The following is a 15,472-nucleotide window of genomic DNA, read 5'->3' as shown; positions in this document are numbered from 1 at the left end:
ATTGGCAGAGAAATAGCTGGGGTGGGGAGGGAGATTCAGAAGAACTGCTTGAAATACGCTTCCACATTCCAGGTTAGCATCTCATGGCAGCTCAGGCCTCTCCTTGTCATTCCCTTTGGAACATGTAGTAGGGCTACACGTGCCAAAGGGGCTCGGAAGGACGGTCCTTGCCACCACCCACAGGTGGTGACTTTATTTACCATCACCCATCTACACACCCGGGAGACCATCTTTGACTTGCCAGCAGGAGCTCCCAATGTTTAAAGGTTGTGGGCTGGAATCAATGAGCAGAGTGGGGCACCATACTTAGGACTTTTTCTTGACAATTGCCTTCTCATAGCACCACACCCTACAACAGCATCATTTCTAGAAAAAAAATCTTTATTTGCACCAAAAAGCACTGTAAGAATATAATCAAAGGAGACAGGTTATCACCATATAGAAAGTATTTGACTGAGTAACTGTTAAAATGCACATCTCTTTCCAATCTAGGCAGTAATGTAGCAGTGGATCAAATCCCACTCCTTGCTGAACAGAACTAGCTCTAGATATCTTACTGGTCAGCTGAAGTGTTGGCCTGAATGATCCATGTAGCTCTTGAGCCCCGCCAGAAGATTCCTGTCAGAAATAAGGCTGAGAAGGAAATACTGCAACTCTTTCAGCAACTGAGCTCTGCTCTTGTGCTCCTGATCCAAAGGCCGATCTAGACATGACATTAGATGTGTTTTTAATGCAAATAGGATGAAGGTGTCATTTGCTCTGGGGAAAACTGGAACGGCTCAAACTCCCCTTTCATTCCTGCTGCAATCCCCTGCTAGTTGCATCGAACAACCTGCACCTTAAATGCACAGATGTATCAGATGTACCCTGTTCAGAAGGTAGAACCTCTGACATCTCTTTTCAGGAAGCAACAGGGCAAGACTCATTTCACCTAAATTTGCAGCACCAAGAGTCCAGGTCTTGGAGGAGCAGAGTGCTGGAGGTAATGCCATTAGCTTGTGCGTCCTTCTTGCAGATTATACAACAGTGCAATTATACCCAAAACCAAGCGGAAATGATCTGCTAATGAGTTGCGCTAGCTTTCCCCTACCAGCAGCCCCTGCAGCAGCTGGATGACTCCCTTTCGTGGTGGTCAAGCTGAGCTATGTGATTTCTCTGTTGTGAATATACAGTCGAACCTCTGCTTACCACTGCCTCTTCTTACGGTCATTCGAAATTGCGACCGCGGCAAACCCGGAAGTAACTGGCGGGTTTGCCGACGTTTGCGCATGCACAGGAGTAGCAATCGCCGTTTGCACATGCGCAGAGGCGGGCAATTGCCTCCTGCACCTGCGCACAATGGCGCCTGTCCCAGCAATCCATTTCGAACTCCGGACGGACCTCCGGAACGGATTATGGTCGCAAATAGAGGTTCCATTGTATCAAGAGACCCTTCTCTTTAACACAGGCCTCGACACCCAGAGCAGGAAGATCTCCTGCAGCGGTGGCATGCACAAAGCCTACTCGCTGTTTGGAATTGGGGCTGAGACCGTGGCCTGAATCTACCACAGCATTTCCAGAAAGCAAAATCAGTGTAAAAGGCCTCATAGTAGCTCTGCTATATGTTCCTAGCAGGACTTCAAAAAGCACATAAGTGACAAGACAATTCCCACAGTGTCGCCTGTTGCCAGGCCAGCATCCAGAAACCAACATAAGGCAGCTATGTGAGCATCGTCCAGAGTTTATACCCTCTTTTGCCTCGGCAGCACATGGGCCAGAAGGGGAGAAGGCTGTTCTGCTTCAGGGAGGTCACTGTGCCTTCACCTGCCTGGGTCTTGTGGAAACAGCAGCAGTATCTGAAAAGGAATAGCAGTTAGATGGCTTGCAGGCCAGGGAGTGGGAACCTGCCATCCCATACAAACTTAGGAACCACCCTCCTGGATCATGCCAATGGCCCACCTAGTCCAGCATCCTGGTCTCACTGTGGCCAACCAGAAGGCCGAATGGGAAACCCACAAGCAGAAGCTGAGCACAAGAGCCTTCTCCCTTCTTGTGGTTTCCAGCAACTGGTAATCAGAAGCATTGCTGCCTATGGCCATGGAGGCAGAGCACAGCCATCATGCATAAATTCTCTATGAATCTGTCCAGTCCTCTTTTAAAGCTGCCATCTAGGTTGGTGCCCATCACTGCCTCCTATGGCAGTAAGTTCCATAGTTTTAACTCTGCACTGCCCAATTCCCACCAGGCGTTGCAAATGGTCAGGAATGATGGGTCGCTGGCATCCAGCAAGGTCTAGGCCAGTGGTTACCAAACTTTTGGTGGCCACAGCCCCCCCACCCCCAAGTTCCATAGAACCATCCCAGGGCTGCACCCCACCCTATAAAAAGCATTATTCAGAAGAGTGGTTTGCCCAACCTACAACCTACTAAGGAAGTTGATAACACAGTACAGTGGAACCTTGGTTTATGAACACCTCGGTTTATGAATTTTCGGTTTATGAACGCCGCGGACCCATCTGGAACGGATTAATCCACTTTTCCATTACTTTCAATGGGAAAGTTCGCTTCAGTTTATGAACGCTTCAGTTTATGAACATACTTCCGGAACCAATTGTGTTCATAAACCGAGGTACCACTGTACAATTCAACTTGGTAACAATTAGTTGCACATTTCTTTAAAATCCAATATGAATTATTTAATTCAACAAAATGGATGAATTTGATCCAGGGATGGCAGCTTTTCAAAATCCAATAATCATTTCCACCTTCTGTGTCCCCCTTCCACCCCTTTCGTCCTAGTGCCCCCCCCGCCCCCCACGGATGGCAACCCCCCCCACTTTGGTAACCACAGATCTATGCCGCAGGTTCCCCATCCCTCCTGTGGTTGCGTCTCATTTGCTCCGTAAAGCCACCTAAGGAACCCTGAAGCCCGATCACATCTCTTCTTACCCCTAGTTTTCCGGGTTGATGCTCGCCTCTTCTGGGATTCAGCCACAGAATCTGGTGCTGGAGATTGCTGCAAGGCAGAAACCTTTCTCCGAGTTCTGGTGTTTGGTAGCTTGGCTTCCTTGGCCATAGTGTGGTCCTCTGTTTGGGGGGCAATTCTGTTCCCTTTCTTCCTTCCAGACTTCCTTGTTCCCACAACATCTTTCCGAGGAATACTGGTCACAGAACTGCTAGTCTCCAGTTTTGTGACCTAGGAGAGACAAAAGAGAGCTGAATAATGGAATTGCAGAGGTTGGAGGTATCAAACCCCAACAATGCAGGAATCGCAGAGACAGACGGAGATAAACAAAGAATTCTTTGAATTCCTCTCTTGCTTCCCTATGGAATGCGAGGGCAGGCAAAGGCACTATAAAAAGTGAGGTTGGAAAATACTGCATTAATAACATGAAATTTAACATCACACTGGAACTGCATGTGTGAGAGGAATGGAATGGAGAGAGAGAGAACGAGGGAGAAGTATCATTGGCAGTTTGGAATCGGAGCGCTCTTCCTAGGCTGAAAAAAAGTGGTGAGGACAGTTTATTTGTTAGAACAGAGGGGTCTCTAACAAGCTCTTGAATCACAGGACCAAGTGACACAGAGGCTTTGGAAAACGGTTGAGACAACTGCTTCCCCCGAGTCAGCTGGAAGATTGAAGGACACAACATTATATATGGTTGGGACAATATCATGGGAAAATTACTACAAGCAGGAAAGAATGATTGCAGACTTGAGTACCTTACTTGAAACTTTACGTTACTTAATATATTAACACCAATTGAAACCATAAGATTGTAGTTGTTGTATAAGGGATTACTATCTTGAAGGGAATGTATTTGAAATTATTAAGATTTTGGAATGCAGAAATTTTTAGAAAAGCAAAGAGGAACCCATCAATATGAGCATGTGAGGAAATCACTTTAACTGAATTGTATAATTCGGTATATAAATAATTGGTTTTAATAATTGTTTTAATTGGATAAATTTGGCATTGTTATAATGAGGCTGTTATTGGAACAATATTGGAAAATCAATTTAAATTTTTTTTTTTAAAAAAAGAGCTGCCTTACCTTGGAGCTTGGGGTATCAGGATTGGGTTTTACCTGCAACTGCCTCTTGCGTGGCTTTCCTCCTGCAAAACAAAACAAAAGGTCCAGTCCCAGTTTTGCCAGCATTATCTTAAAATGTCTCTGTTGTCTCAAAAATCATAGAAGAGAAGAGGAAGCTGCTTCATTGGTCCGACTGTTAGTGGCTCTCTGGTGTCTTAAACACAGAGATGCTTCTACTGTATGTATATCTGATCCTTCTACCTAGAGAGGCCTGGGATTGAACCCGTGACCTTCTGCATTCAAATTAAGGGCTCTGCAACTCAACTATGGTTCTTCCAAAGATCCTCAGTGCAGTTTGGGGTTTGGAGTCAACTAAGTAAAGAGTAGACCCATAAAAACTAACAGCCCTATGTTAGTCATGCCTATGTTACACCAGTGGTGGTGTAGTTGGTTAGAGTGTCACACTAGGGCTTGGGAGACCAGAGTTCGAATCCACCACTTCGTCATGAAACTCACTGGGCCAGTCATTCACTTTCAGCCTAAGCTACCTCACAGGGTTGTAGGGATTAATTTAGAGGGGGGGCATGTAAGTCACCTTGAGCTGCACGGAGAAGGTGGGATATAAATGCAACAAATAAATCTTAACAGCAATGTGTCTACTCTGAGTAGCACTTACACAAACTACCACCTTTGAGCAACCAACCTACATCTCCCAATCAAGCGCTGTAGAAATTGGCCTTGTTTTGGAGCAGGGGTCCCCAAACTAAGGCCCGGGGGCCGGCCAATTGCCTTCTACATCTGGCCCGTGGAAGGTCCAGGAATCAGCATGTTTTTACATGAGTAGAATGTGTCCTTTTATTTAAAATGCATCTCTGGGTTATTTGTGGGGCCTGCCAGGTGTTTTTACATGAGTAACAAGCCTTGCGAGAGGCTGGATCAAAAACTATTTGCTCCCTTTGCAACCCCATGTATTCAATTGGTATCCAAGGAGCCCTCGATACTTACCTTTTGGGGCCATTGGTCCAGGATTGCCCTGCAAGGGAAGAAGATGGCCCAGAATGTAACCAGTACAAAAAAACAAAACCCTCTCTTGAGTTTTGGTGCTGAGAACATAAGACACAAACAGCTAAGTAGTTGTGGTTATTTCACGCTGTCTTCCAGATGCCAAGATTTGCAGACCATGACATTTTGAAATGCTCATGAAGGGCCACATGTTCTCCAACCTTGAAGGAAGGGGGGCCAGCACACTGCAGCGTCCCATCCCCAGGAAAGCAGCTGGTGTCCTTCCTTCAGGCTCCTACCTGGAACCAGATGGTCCTGCCGTTGGCATCGCGCAGGGTCTGCATGCCTGGAACGAAATAGCACTGAGCCCACTCCAGGAAGATGCTGTAATCAGACGTCCTAACGGGATCATAACCTTTGCCACCTATTGGGAAGAAGGCAAGGAGAAATGTCAATTCAGGACTGCATTCCCACCCTATCAAGCTGTACACGGTAACCTTGTACAGTGGTACCTTGATTTAAGACCGTAATCCATTCCGGAAGTCCGGTCTTAAAACAAAGCAGCCTTAAAACAAGGCGTACTTTCCCACAGAAAGTAATTGAAAATGGATTGATCCGTTCTAGACAATGAAAAACAGCAATTTAACACGAATTTTACTGTCTAACGAGACCATTGATCCATAAAATGAAGGCAATAATCATTGGACTGTACTATAAAATAAATAAGACAGTATTGTAGATGAAAAAAATTAACATTTTTTTTCCTTACGTGCACTGGTGATAGTCATTGTTTGGATGGGGGGCTTTTATCCACTTCTGCAGTCACACAACCAACCAGTAGCTAAACTGGGTTCCACACAGTCACAAAAACAAGTCACAAAAACGAAGTCACAAGCCACAGTCACAGGTCAGTCCCATAAAACGGAAGTCACAGTCAAAAAACCGAAAAAGCCACACAAATCAAAACGCAAAAACAAAGCTTCCAAATCTCACCTCCGTGTTGCACCCGGAGCACTCGTTTCCAGGTTGCAATTGGACTTAGTCCGAAATGGACTTATAATAGACTGGACTTTAGTCAAGGTACCACTGTACAAATTTACTTGGGAGAAGAAGCAACAAGTTGAAGGGTAGCAAGTTTTGCCTCCACCCCACCTCGAATTTCACTCCAACCCTGCAAATCCACTTAGGTGCTTTTTAAAAAATCAAGCAGTGTATAAATTTTTATGAAAATCCATCCACCCACCGCCCTCAAACCTACACCCTTTTGCAGCTCTAGAATGATACACAGAATATGGGGGGGGGAGCATTCTGGGTTGTCCTCGACTTGGTCCTTACCCAGATTCACAACCTCCATGGGCACCAGGTGACAGAGCTCCAGCAAGTCGGGGGTCTCCCTTTTCAGCTTCACCTTTTTCCTAGAGGTTGGTCCAGATGCCTGCAAGGTGAAGGCCAGCAGTCAAGGGAGGCCGAGCAAAGATGACCCAACTTAGGTGCTTCCCATACAGCCTTCCTCCAGGTTCTCTCTCACGTAGTACTGGCCCCGACTTGGTGGAACGCTCTTTCACAGGAGACCAGGGCCCTGCGGGATTTGTCATCTTTCCGCAGGGCCTGCAAGACAGAGCTGTTCCGCCTGGCCTTTGGGTTGGATTCAGTCTGACCCCTGTGTTTTCCTCCCTCACGGTTTTGATTGATGGACTACTTAAAATGAGGCTGCATTTTAATATTGTGTTTTAATCTGTATTTTAATTAATTGTTTTCTTTTCTTTTATGTCTTATTGTAATTTTATTGGTGTTAGCCGCCCTGAGCCCAGTTTTGACTGGGGAGGGCAGGGTATAAATAAAAATTTATTATTATTATTATTATTATTATTATTATTATTTATTATATAGGTAAAGGGACCCCTGACCATTAGGTCCAGTCGTGACCGACTCTGGGGTTGCGCGCTCATCTCACATTATTGGCTGAGGGAGCCGGCGTATAGCTTCCAGGTCATGTGGCCAGCATGACAAAGCCACTTCTGGCGAACCAGAGCAGCACATGGAAACGCCGTTTACCTTCCCGCTGTAGCGGTTCCTATTTATCTACTTGCATTCTGACCTGCTTTCGAACTGCTAGGTTGGCAGGAGCTGGGACCGAGCAACGGGAACTCACCCCGTCACGGGGATTCAAACCGCCAACCTTCTGATCAACAAGCCCTTGGCTCAGACTAATGTGCTAAAAATAAAACTCAATGGGTGTGCTGGGAAGCAGGGCTCCCTCCATTGGCACGTCAGCACCATCAGGCTTCCTCTCCCCTCAGCAGGGCAGATAGGAAGCAGAAGGCTCATGTCATCAGCTTTGCTGGAGGCCCAGCTCCACTGGGCATCTCCTGCCCTTGAACTGTGCCAGTTGCTCATGAGAGGAACCACTGTTTAGAAATTGGTGCCTGAGTTTGGGTTTTGATTTTCCTCTTCCCTCCCTGTTCCTTTTCCCGTGTGTGTGTGTGTGTGTGTTTTAGATTGTAAGCGAGAAGTGAGGTTACAGGGAACCAGACAGAGGGCCTTCTCAGTAGTGGCACCTGCCCTGTGGAATGCCCTTCCATCAGATGTCAGGGAAATAAGCAGCTATCCTAATTTTAAAAGACATCTGAAGGCAGCCCTGTTTAGGGAAGCTTTTAATATTTAATGCTGTATTGTTTTAATACTCAACTGGGAGCCGCCCAGAGTGGCTGGGGAGACTCAGTCAGATGAGCGGGGTACAAATAATAAATTACAGTCATATCTCAGTTTAAGTACGCCTCGGTTTGAGTATTTTCAGTTTAAGTACTCCGCGGACCGTCTGGAACGGATTAATCCACTTTCCATTACTTTCAATGGGAAAGTTCGCTTCAGGTTAAGTACGCTTCAGGTTAAGTACAAACTTCCGGAACCAATTGTGTTTGTAAACTGAGGTAAAGGTAAAAAGGTAAAGGGACCCCTGACTATTAGGTCCAGTCGTGACCGACTCTGGGGTTGCGGCGCTCATCTCGCGTTATTGGCCGAGGGAGCCGGCATACAGCTTCCAGGTCATGTGGCCAGCATGACAAAGCTGCTTCTGGAGAACCAGAGCAGCACACGGAAACACCATTTACCTTCCCGCTTATTTACCTTACCTTACCTTACCTTATTTATCTACTTGCACTTTGATGTGCTTTCGAACTGCTAGGTTGGCAGGAGCTGGGACCGAGCAACAGGAGCTCACCCCGTCACGGGGATTCGAACCGCCGACCTTCTGATCAGCAAACCCTAGGCTCTGCGGTTTAACCCACAGCGCCACCTGCGTCCCATAAACCGAGGTACCACTGTATTATTATTATTATTATTATTATTATTATTATTATTATTATTATTATTATATGAGCTGCTCTGGGAGCCTTTTTGACTGAGGAGCCTGGCACAACAAGTGGCTCTAAATAAATAAGAAGCTATTCTCATGAGTAAGCTGAATGCGTGAGTGAGGCTACGCCAAGTAGCTTTGCCCCACCCCACATTGCGCATGCCAGATAGTCTGGCCCCCTGATGCCCATGTAAACATCTGCAGAGATGCAGCAAAGGTTCCATAATGTTTTAAGCCTTGCATGATCACAATTCCAGATGGCATCAATATGCACACAAAGGTTTCCTCCATGCAAGCATGCACACTGAAGAGGGGCGTGGGAACATAGCGACAGCCTGCTAGATCAGGCCAATGGCTGATATAGTCCAGCATCTTGTTCTCACTGTGGTCAACCAGATCAGGGCCGTCTTAAGCGCCCCTGGCGCCTTGGTGCGGCGGATCCCTCCGGCGCCCCCCCGCCCTGTTTCCCAGTGTGGTGGGCGGGCGCGCACAGCGCGGCTGCCACAGGCACTGCTGTGCGGCGGGCGGGCAGGCACAGCACAGTTGCCGTGGGCGCAGCTGCGCGGCAGACCGGCCAGCAGCGGGCGGGTGCAGCTCGCGGTACCCCCCTGGCGGGCCGGAGCCGTGGTGCCCTGCGCCACCCAGCCTGGCCTTAGGGCCGGCCCTGAACCAGATGCCTCTGGGAAACCCACAAGCAGAACCAAGCAGAACCTGCACTCAAGGGCCCTCTCCCCTCACTCCTGTGGCTTCCAGCCCCTGGTATCCAGAATTAATAGTAGCCTTCAATAGCTCCCTCTTTATCTAATCCTCTTTCAAAGCCATCTAAGTTGGTGGCCATTGCTGCCTCCTGTGGGAGAGAGTTCCATAGTTTAACTATGCACAATGTGAAAAAGTACTTTATATTAACTCTCCCAAATCTTCCCACATTCCACTTCGTTGGATGTCCATGAATTCCAGCATTATGAGAAAGGGAGAAAAACATTTCTCTGCTCATTTTCTCCATGCTGTGCTTAATTTTATAAACGTCCATCTTGTTGCCTCTTCCTTGCCTTTTCTCTAAACTAAAAAGTCCCGAACATTGTGACCTTCCTTCGTAGCAGAGTCACTCCACCCCGCTGATCATTTTGCCCCCCCCCCCCCCGTTTCTGAATCTTACGCAACTCTACAAGATCCTTTTTGAGGTGCGGCTCCCAAACTCCCCAGCCATTGGCTGAGGCAGCTGAAACCGATGGGAGCTGTGGTCCAGCAACACCCAAAAACCTAAAGCGGAAGGACAGTGAGCTGTTCCACATGATGGGATGAGAAAGGCTGAGTAACAGAGCAGGAAAACTCCCTCCTTGCTTATAGGAAGCCTGGAGTCAGGAAGCAGGGTGCTGTCTGGACCTGTGATCCGATCCAGCGGGCTCCTCCTCACGTCCTCTCACCTGTTCCTGGGGCTTCAGGTCCTCCAGAATAGTCCGTGCCTTCTCAAAGGGAGGGATTTTCAACCTGGAAGAGGCCACAGGAATGATTTCAAATGACTGCCAAAGAGTTGGAACGGTGAAATTTAAGTGACACACTGCAAATTTCATAAAATTTGATTTTTAAAACCCCTCAAAAACAGTTTACAAGAAAAATACAACAGTGAAGTTACCAATAAGAATAAACAATAATTTAAGACTTGCAAAAAGTCTTAATAAACTAAAAACAGATTAATATTTGCAGGGCCGCCGAGACCACATAACACCGGTCCTGAAAGACCTACATTGGCTCCCAGTACGTTTCCGAGCACAATTCAAAGTGTTGGTGCTGACCTTTAAAGCCCTAAACGGCCTCGGTCCAGTATATCTGAAGGAGCGTCTCCACCTCCGTCACTCTGCCCGGACACTGAGGTCCAGTGCAGAGGGCCTTCTGGCGGTTCCCTCGCTACGAGAAGCCAAGTTACAGGGAACCAGGCAGAGGGCCTTCTCGGTAGTGGCACCCACCCTGTGGAATGCCCTCCCACCAGAGGTCAAAGAGGAGAACAACTACCAGACCTTTAGAAGGCATCTTAAGGCAGTCCTGTTTAGGGAAGCTTTTAATGTTTGATGGATTTCTGTATTTTAATATTTCTGTTGGAAGCCGCCCAGAGTGGCTGGGGGAACCTGGCCAGATGGGCGGGGTATAAATTATTATTATTATTATTATTATTATTATTATTATTATTATTATTATATGCCACCTACCTGAGCGCAACCCACCCAAGACAGCTCACGATATCAAACACAACGTAACTAACAACCATTAAGGTAAAGGTAAAGGGACCCCTGACCATTAGGTCCAGTCGTGACCGACTCTGGGGTTGCGCGCTCATCTCGCATTATTGGCCGAGGGAGCCGGCGTACAGCTTCCAGGTCATGTGGCCAGCATGACAAAGCCGCTTCTGGCAAACCAGAGCAGCACATGGAAATGCCGTTTACCTTCCCGCTGTAGCGGTTCCTATTTATCTACTTGCATTTTGACGTGCTTTCGAACTGCTAGGTTGGCAGGAGCTGGGACCAAGCAACGGGAGCTCACCCCGTCACAGGGATTCGAACCGCCGACCTTCTGATCAGCAAGCCCTAGGCTCAGTGGTTTAACCACAGCGCCACCTAAGTAAGCCCCAATTGCAGCCATTTTTTTCAAAAAATCACTTTTCAAAAGGCTAGTTAAAAACATGACATGACAGCAATGTCAGAACTCAAAAAACTCTCCCTTTGAGGACAGCTCCTTAAAAGGCCTTGATGGTTAAAGAAGATCTGCTTCAATTTTGCAGCATACCGTGTTTCTCCAAAAATAAGACACTGTCTTATATTTATTTTTCCTCAAAAAAAAACACGGTGGCTTATTTTCAGGGGATGTCTTAATTTTTTTTATTAAGTATGGTACAGTTTAACCTGCCTAGCACTATGGCTTATTTTCGGAGTATGGCTTATTTTCAGAGAAACACGGTAGAGGTCGTGTGCAACTTCATGGGGAGGGAGTTGGCAATGCACAAGGAGGAGGACACCACAGAAGAGGAGTCATCACTTGTGCCCATGAGTACAGAGCTTTCCAGGACCAGAGCGACCTGGGCAGGAATGCTCCCAACCTGGCAGACTCTGCTCCCCGTGGCACAAGCGAGGGTCAGACACCTGCTCACCTGTAGAGAATCTCAGCCCGGAGGTAATTGCCAACACCGTTGAAAAACTTCTGGTTTAGCAGAGCCTCACAGATGGGCTTGTTAAAAGCCTTGTCCGAGAGGTTCCTCAGCACATTTTCCCTGGAACAGAGGAGGGCTTGTTAAAAGGACCGCTTAGTTAGCACCAGTCTTTTTTTTTTTATCTGAAGGGCCACAGTCACTCATCACAACCTACTGGGGGGGACGGGGACGCAGAGCCCAAGTGGCCTGGCAAGCAAGAGGCATTATCCCAGTTGAAGGACACATTCCAGCCAGGCCAAAGGTCTCAAAGAGGTTGGTGAGAAGGGAAGCCTAGCGAGAGGGGCATGATTTGACAAGAGTCCCAAGGGCCGGATGAAGAGGTGTCGGGGGCCGCATTTGGTGTGAGGCTCCCCAAGCCCTGGGCTTAACAGGAGTCTAAAGCTTTGCACAAACTAAATGGCAGTGTGACATAGTGGTTAGTGTTGGAGACCAGGGTTCAAATCCTCACTCGACTATGAAGCTTACTGGGTGACCCCGGGCCAGAATAACAGCTGAGGGGACAGCAGCAGTGGGCCCATGGAGGAGCGTATGAAGCAAAGCCAGTTTTCCACATAGGCAAAGTGGTACTTCACACATTCTCATTTTGGGAATGAAGCGCCTTCACACCGAAGCCTCAGGGCTAAATTAGAGCCATGCATTTCTCCAGTCAGAGCCTGCTGTTTCCCCCACCAATCAAGATGAATCTATCTGATCCAGGCCCCACCTAGAAATATGGAGATCTTTTATATACAAATATATTTTAATTCTAATACTATTTCATTGGGTTTTTTTTTAAATATAACTACGGGTTTGTGTCCCCCCCCTCCCTATTTTCAGCTGCTCCTATTTTATCTGTAAGCTACCCCCGAGTTCCTGTCGGGAGAAAAGGTGGGAATAAATAAATAAAAGTCAGAACAAGGCTATCTCCCATTTTTGAAGGGTCTTTTCTTTTCCCAAGATGTTGTCAGAGGAGGAAGCCAGTTGCTTTCATCAATGAATGAGGGTGGCTGCTTTGGGCAGCTGGATTTGGACGTGATAAAAGGGGCAGCTGAGGAGGTGGGAAATTCACCCAAATTGAGGGGCCAAAACAAACTTTACCAGCCCCGGATATTATGCCACTTGAGGTAGGGGGAGCAGGGGACACTATTTGCTGCTCTGCCTCAGGCGGCAAAGGGACTTGGGGAAGCTGCTATGGGTGATCCTCACCTGAACTTCTCATACTCCAGCATCACACAGGGCCCTCGGTCCACCTGCCAGGAACTGCTCACCTCCCATCGGCCAAATCGGCGGAAGTCCACGAAGCAGAGGGCGCGGGGTGGGCTTCCTCGGGTGTAGAAGCGCAGGTGCGCATGCTTTGGCATCTCAGACACGGGGACAAATTTGAAGTTGCCAGACATACCGAAACGGAAGATGAGATCCATTGGCTCTCGAGCTGCCTGCTTACCTTGGGCTGCAGAGACCCGCCTTTTGGAAGGAGCAGGAGCAGGGCCCTCCTGTTTGAGTGGCGTGAGGGTGAGCTTCAGCTCCTTGCCCCTTGACATGGCCGAGATCAGGTACCTGTCACTCTCAAAGGGCACTTCCGGATTCTTGCTCACTTCCGACTTCTCCACTTTACCTGAGAAAATGAGACCCCCACACTCCTCATTGATGTACCGGCTGTTTAGGAATAATTCTGGACCTTCTGGCATCCTAAAGATGTGGAGGAGCTGAGATAGGAGACACAGCTGAAGGAACAAGAGGGAAAAGGTGAGTTTAAAAAATGTTTCTTAAAGAGAAGGGCGGAGAGCCTCACACCTGGGGTCCCAATGCAGCCCTCCGGGCATCTGTATGTGGCCCTCAAGACTCTCCCCAGGCCACATTCCTCACTGGCTCCACTTTGCACCCTCCAGGGGTGTTTTTACCTGGCTGAAACGTGTCCTTCAATTCTCTTGCTTGCCTAGAATGTGTAGAGACTTGCCCTTCTGCACCAAAGTAAAAGGAAAGCTGTTGCCCCGCCCACTTCTGCCTCTAGCCCCACCCACCACTGGCATGCACCCTCCCAAAAGGCTCCAGAGAAGGGAATGTGGGGCCCCCAGGCTGGAAAAGGTTCCTGGCCCGGATCCAAAAGGGTGAGATTCCCAGGTGGGAGAAGAATAATGAACATCCATTAAAATATACAGTCATAAAACAACGAAAAGTAAACCAAAGCAAACAGGAAGTCAGATTATTAAAGTCGCAGAAGTGAAGCAACAGTAGACCATTAAAGGACAGAAGACAGAGGTAGGAAATGGAGGTCTAGCGGAGATGACAGGCGGTAGACCGGGGGTCTGGGAGGCCACTCAGACATCAGTCTCACTGGGTGACCTGGGGCCGCTCTCGCTGCCTCTCAGCCTGGGCATTAAGCAAAAGAGGGAGGAAACCAAGCACAGCACATGGATGGAGCTCCTCGGAGAGAATGGCGGGATAGAAATGCAGTAAATGAATAAAGCAAATTGAGGAAATGGCCAGCAAAGAAATGCAGTACTGTATAGAACAGGCACCCCCAAACTGTGGCCCTCCTGACGTTTTGGCCTACAACTCCCATGATCCCTAGCTAACAGGACCAGTGGTCAGGGATGATGGGAATTGTAGTCCAAAACATCTGGAGGGCCGAAGTTTGGGGGTGCCTGGTATAGAACTCTGGAGGGGTTCTGGAAACAAGAGACACCTCTTTCCACTTACGGTGATGTGTTGCCAAAGCCTGGGAGGGAGGACCCTGGAGAATTCTGTGCTGTTTGGGTTTTTTTTAAAAAAAAAAATCCTTCTGTTCCATCAACAGGGACGAACAGGTCTCCCTCTCCACGGGGTACGGCGTCTATTTCGGCTTTCCTAACGGCCTCGAGTCCTCTACCGTTGCCAACCTTCAATAAAACCTTAAAAGTAAACCTATAACGCGTGCTATTGACTCAGCAGACGGAAGAACAGGAGCGGCGTCGGAGATCTAGGAGGAGCGAAGGGAAAGGCGCTCTGCATATGCCCAGAGGCTCCCTTCGCGGCTTCTCCTTGAAGCACCCAAACGGCTGGTTGCATAACCGCAGCCCGGAGCAGTTCCACCGGCGCAGCGCCCCCGCGCTAGTTGGCCGCCTCTCCCTTTCCCTCCGAGGGCTCCGGTCCGGCCCACGAGAGAGTCCGCGCTCGCCGCGCAAGAAGCGCCTCTCGGCGTCCGGAGAGGCTTGTCGCTTGTCGCGCGGAGGCCGCGCTTGCAAGTCTCGGGGGGGAGGGCGCGCGTGCTTCCACGCCCACGCAGGGGAGGATCCTTGCCAGTTCGTGCCAGTGCAGAATCCGATTAGAGCTGGGGCGCATCCGGCGAGGAAGCTGAACGCTGGGAGACGCTGGGGCAGATCTCGAACTTGGGTGCCCCCAGGTGTTGTTAGACTACGACCCCCATCATCCCCGACAATTGGACTGGGTGTCCTGGTGGTTAGGGATAATGGGAGTTCGAGGAAAGCTGGAGGAAGGAAACTTATTCATCCTGCAGAGTCTATGGAACTCGCTGCCACAGGAGGTGTGCGGTGGCGGCATGAAAAGATTAGACAAGGTCACGGAGGAGAAGGCTAGGGAGGGCTACTAGCCAGGAGGGCAACCCTCTGCTTCCCAGTACCGCTTGCTGGAGCCACTGGAGGGGAGAGGGCTGCCCATGTGCTCAGCTCCTGCTGGTGGGCCACGGTAAGAAGAGCAGGAGGGGCCTGATCCAGAAGGTTCTGCTAATCATGCTTTTATGCTATCCTTTTTAAAGCACCCCAAGTTTATTCAGCGTTGTTTAAGGACTTGGTTTTTTTCTTTTATTTTCTTTAAAGGCAGTCAAGGGAAGGGATAAATAATGAAAAGTTAGGCACCAATTGTTCTTCTAATCCCCGGCTTGGAGGGAGATTGTTCAAGGAGGGGAAACCAATAGCCCCTTAAATTG

The 15,472-nt window shown here is 48.6% G+C and overlaps 1 protein-coding gene across 2 annotated transcripts; it reads right to left on the bottom strand.

Moving 5' to 3' along the window:
* Positions 1-363: 363 nt before the first annotated feature.
* NEIL1 (nei like DNA glycosylase 1) lies at positions 364-14,807 on the bottom strand. 2 transcript variants are annotated; one of them, XM_060278990.2, is made up of 10 exons: positions 14,248-14,807; positions 12,754-13,271; positions 11,509-11,628; positions 9,794-9,857; positions 6,350-6,449; positions 5,314-5,438; positions 5,018-5,045; positions 4,034-4,095; positions 2,928-3,174; positions 364-1,835 (listed from the first exon to the last, which is right to left on the bottom strand). In XM_060278990.2, the coding sequence occupies exons 2-10, from the start codon at positions 13,233-13,235 to the stop codon at positions 1,789-1,791; spliced, it is 1,275 nt and encodes a 424-aa protein (XP_060134973.1). In that variant the 5' UTR covers positions 13,236-13,271; positions 14,248-14,807; the 3' UTR covers positions 364-1,788. The 2 variants fall into 2 exon arrangements, with proteins under 2 accessions (XP_060134973.1, XP_088514155.1); XM_088658029.1 differs by lacking the exon at positions 11,509-11,628.
* Positions 14,808-15,472: the final 665 nt, after the last annotated feature.

The sequence above is a fragment of the Zootoca vivipara genome, chromosome Z1 (assembly GCF_965207765.1).
Source record: "Zootoca vivipara chromosome Z1, rZooViv2.hap1.1, whole genome shotgun sequence".
NCBI lineage: Eukaryota > Metazoa > Chordata > Lepidosauria > Squamata > Lacertidae > Zootoca > Zootoca vivipara.
The sequence above is the reverse complement of the archived record's forward strand: the minus strand, read 5'-3'. Positions and strand labels throughout refer to the sequence as shown.

Excerpts from the sequence above, each read along its gene's own strand:
- NEIL1 (XM_060278990.2), bottom strand. The coding sequence starts at position 13,235 with ATGCCAGAAGGTCCAGAATTATTCCTAAACAGCCGGTACATCAATGAG. Across the intron at positions 9,858-11,508 it reads CGGGCTGAGATTCTCTACAG|GTTGAAAATCCCTCCCTTTG; the intron begins GTGAGCAGGTGT and ends GGCCTCTTCCAG. Across the intron at positions 3,175-4,033 it reads CTGATACCCCAAGCTCCAAG|GTCACAAAACTGGAGACTAG; the intron begins GTAAGGCAGCTC and ends TGTCTCTCCTAG.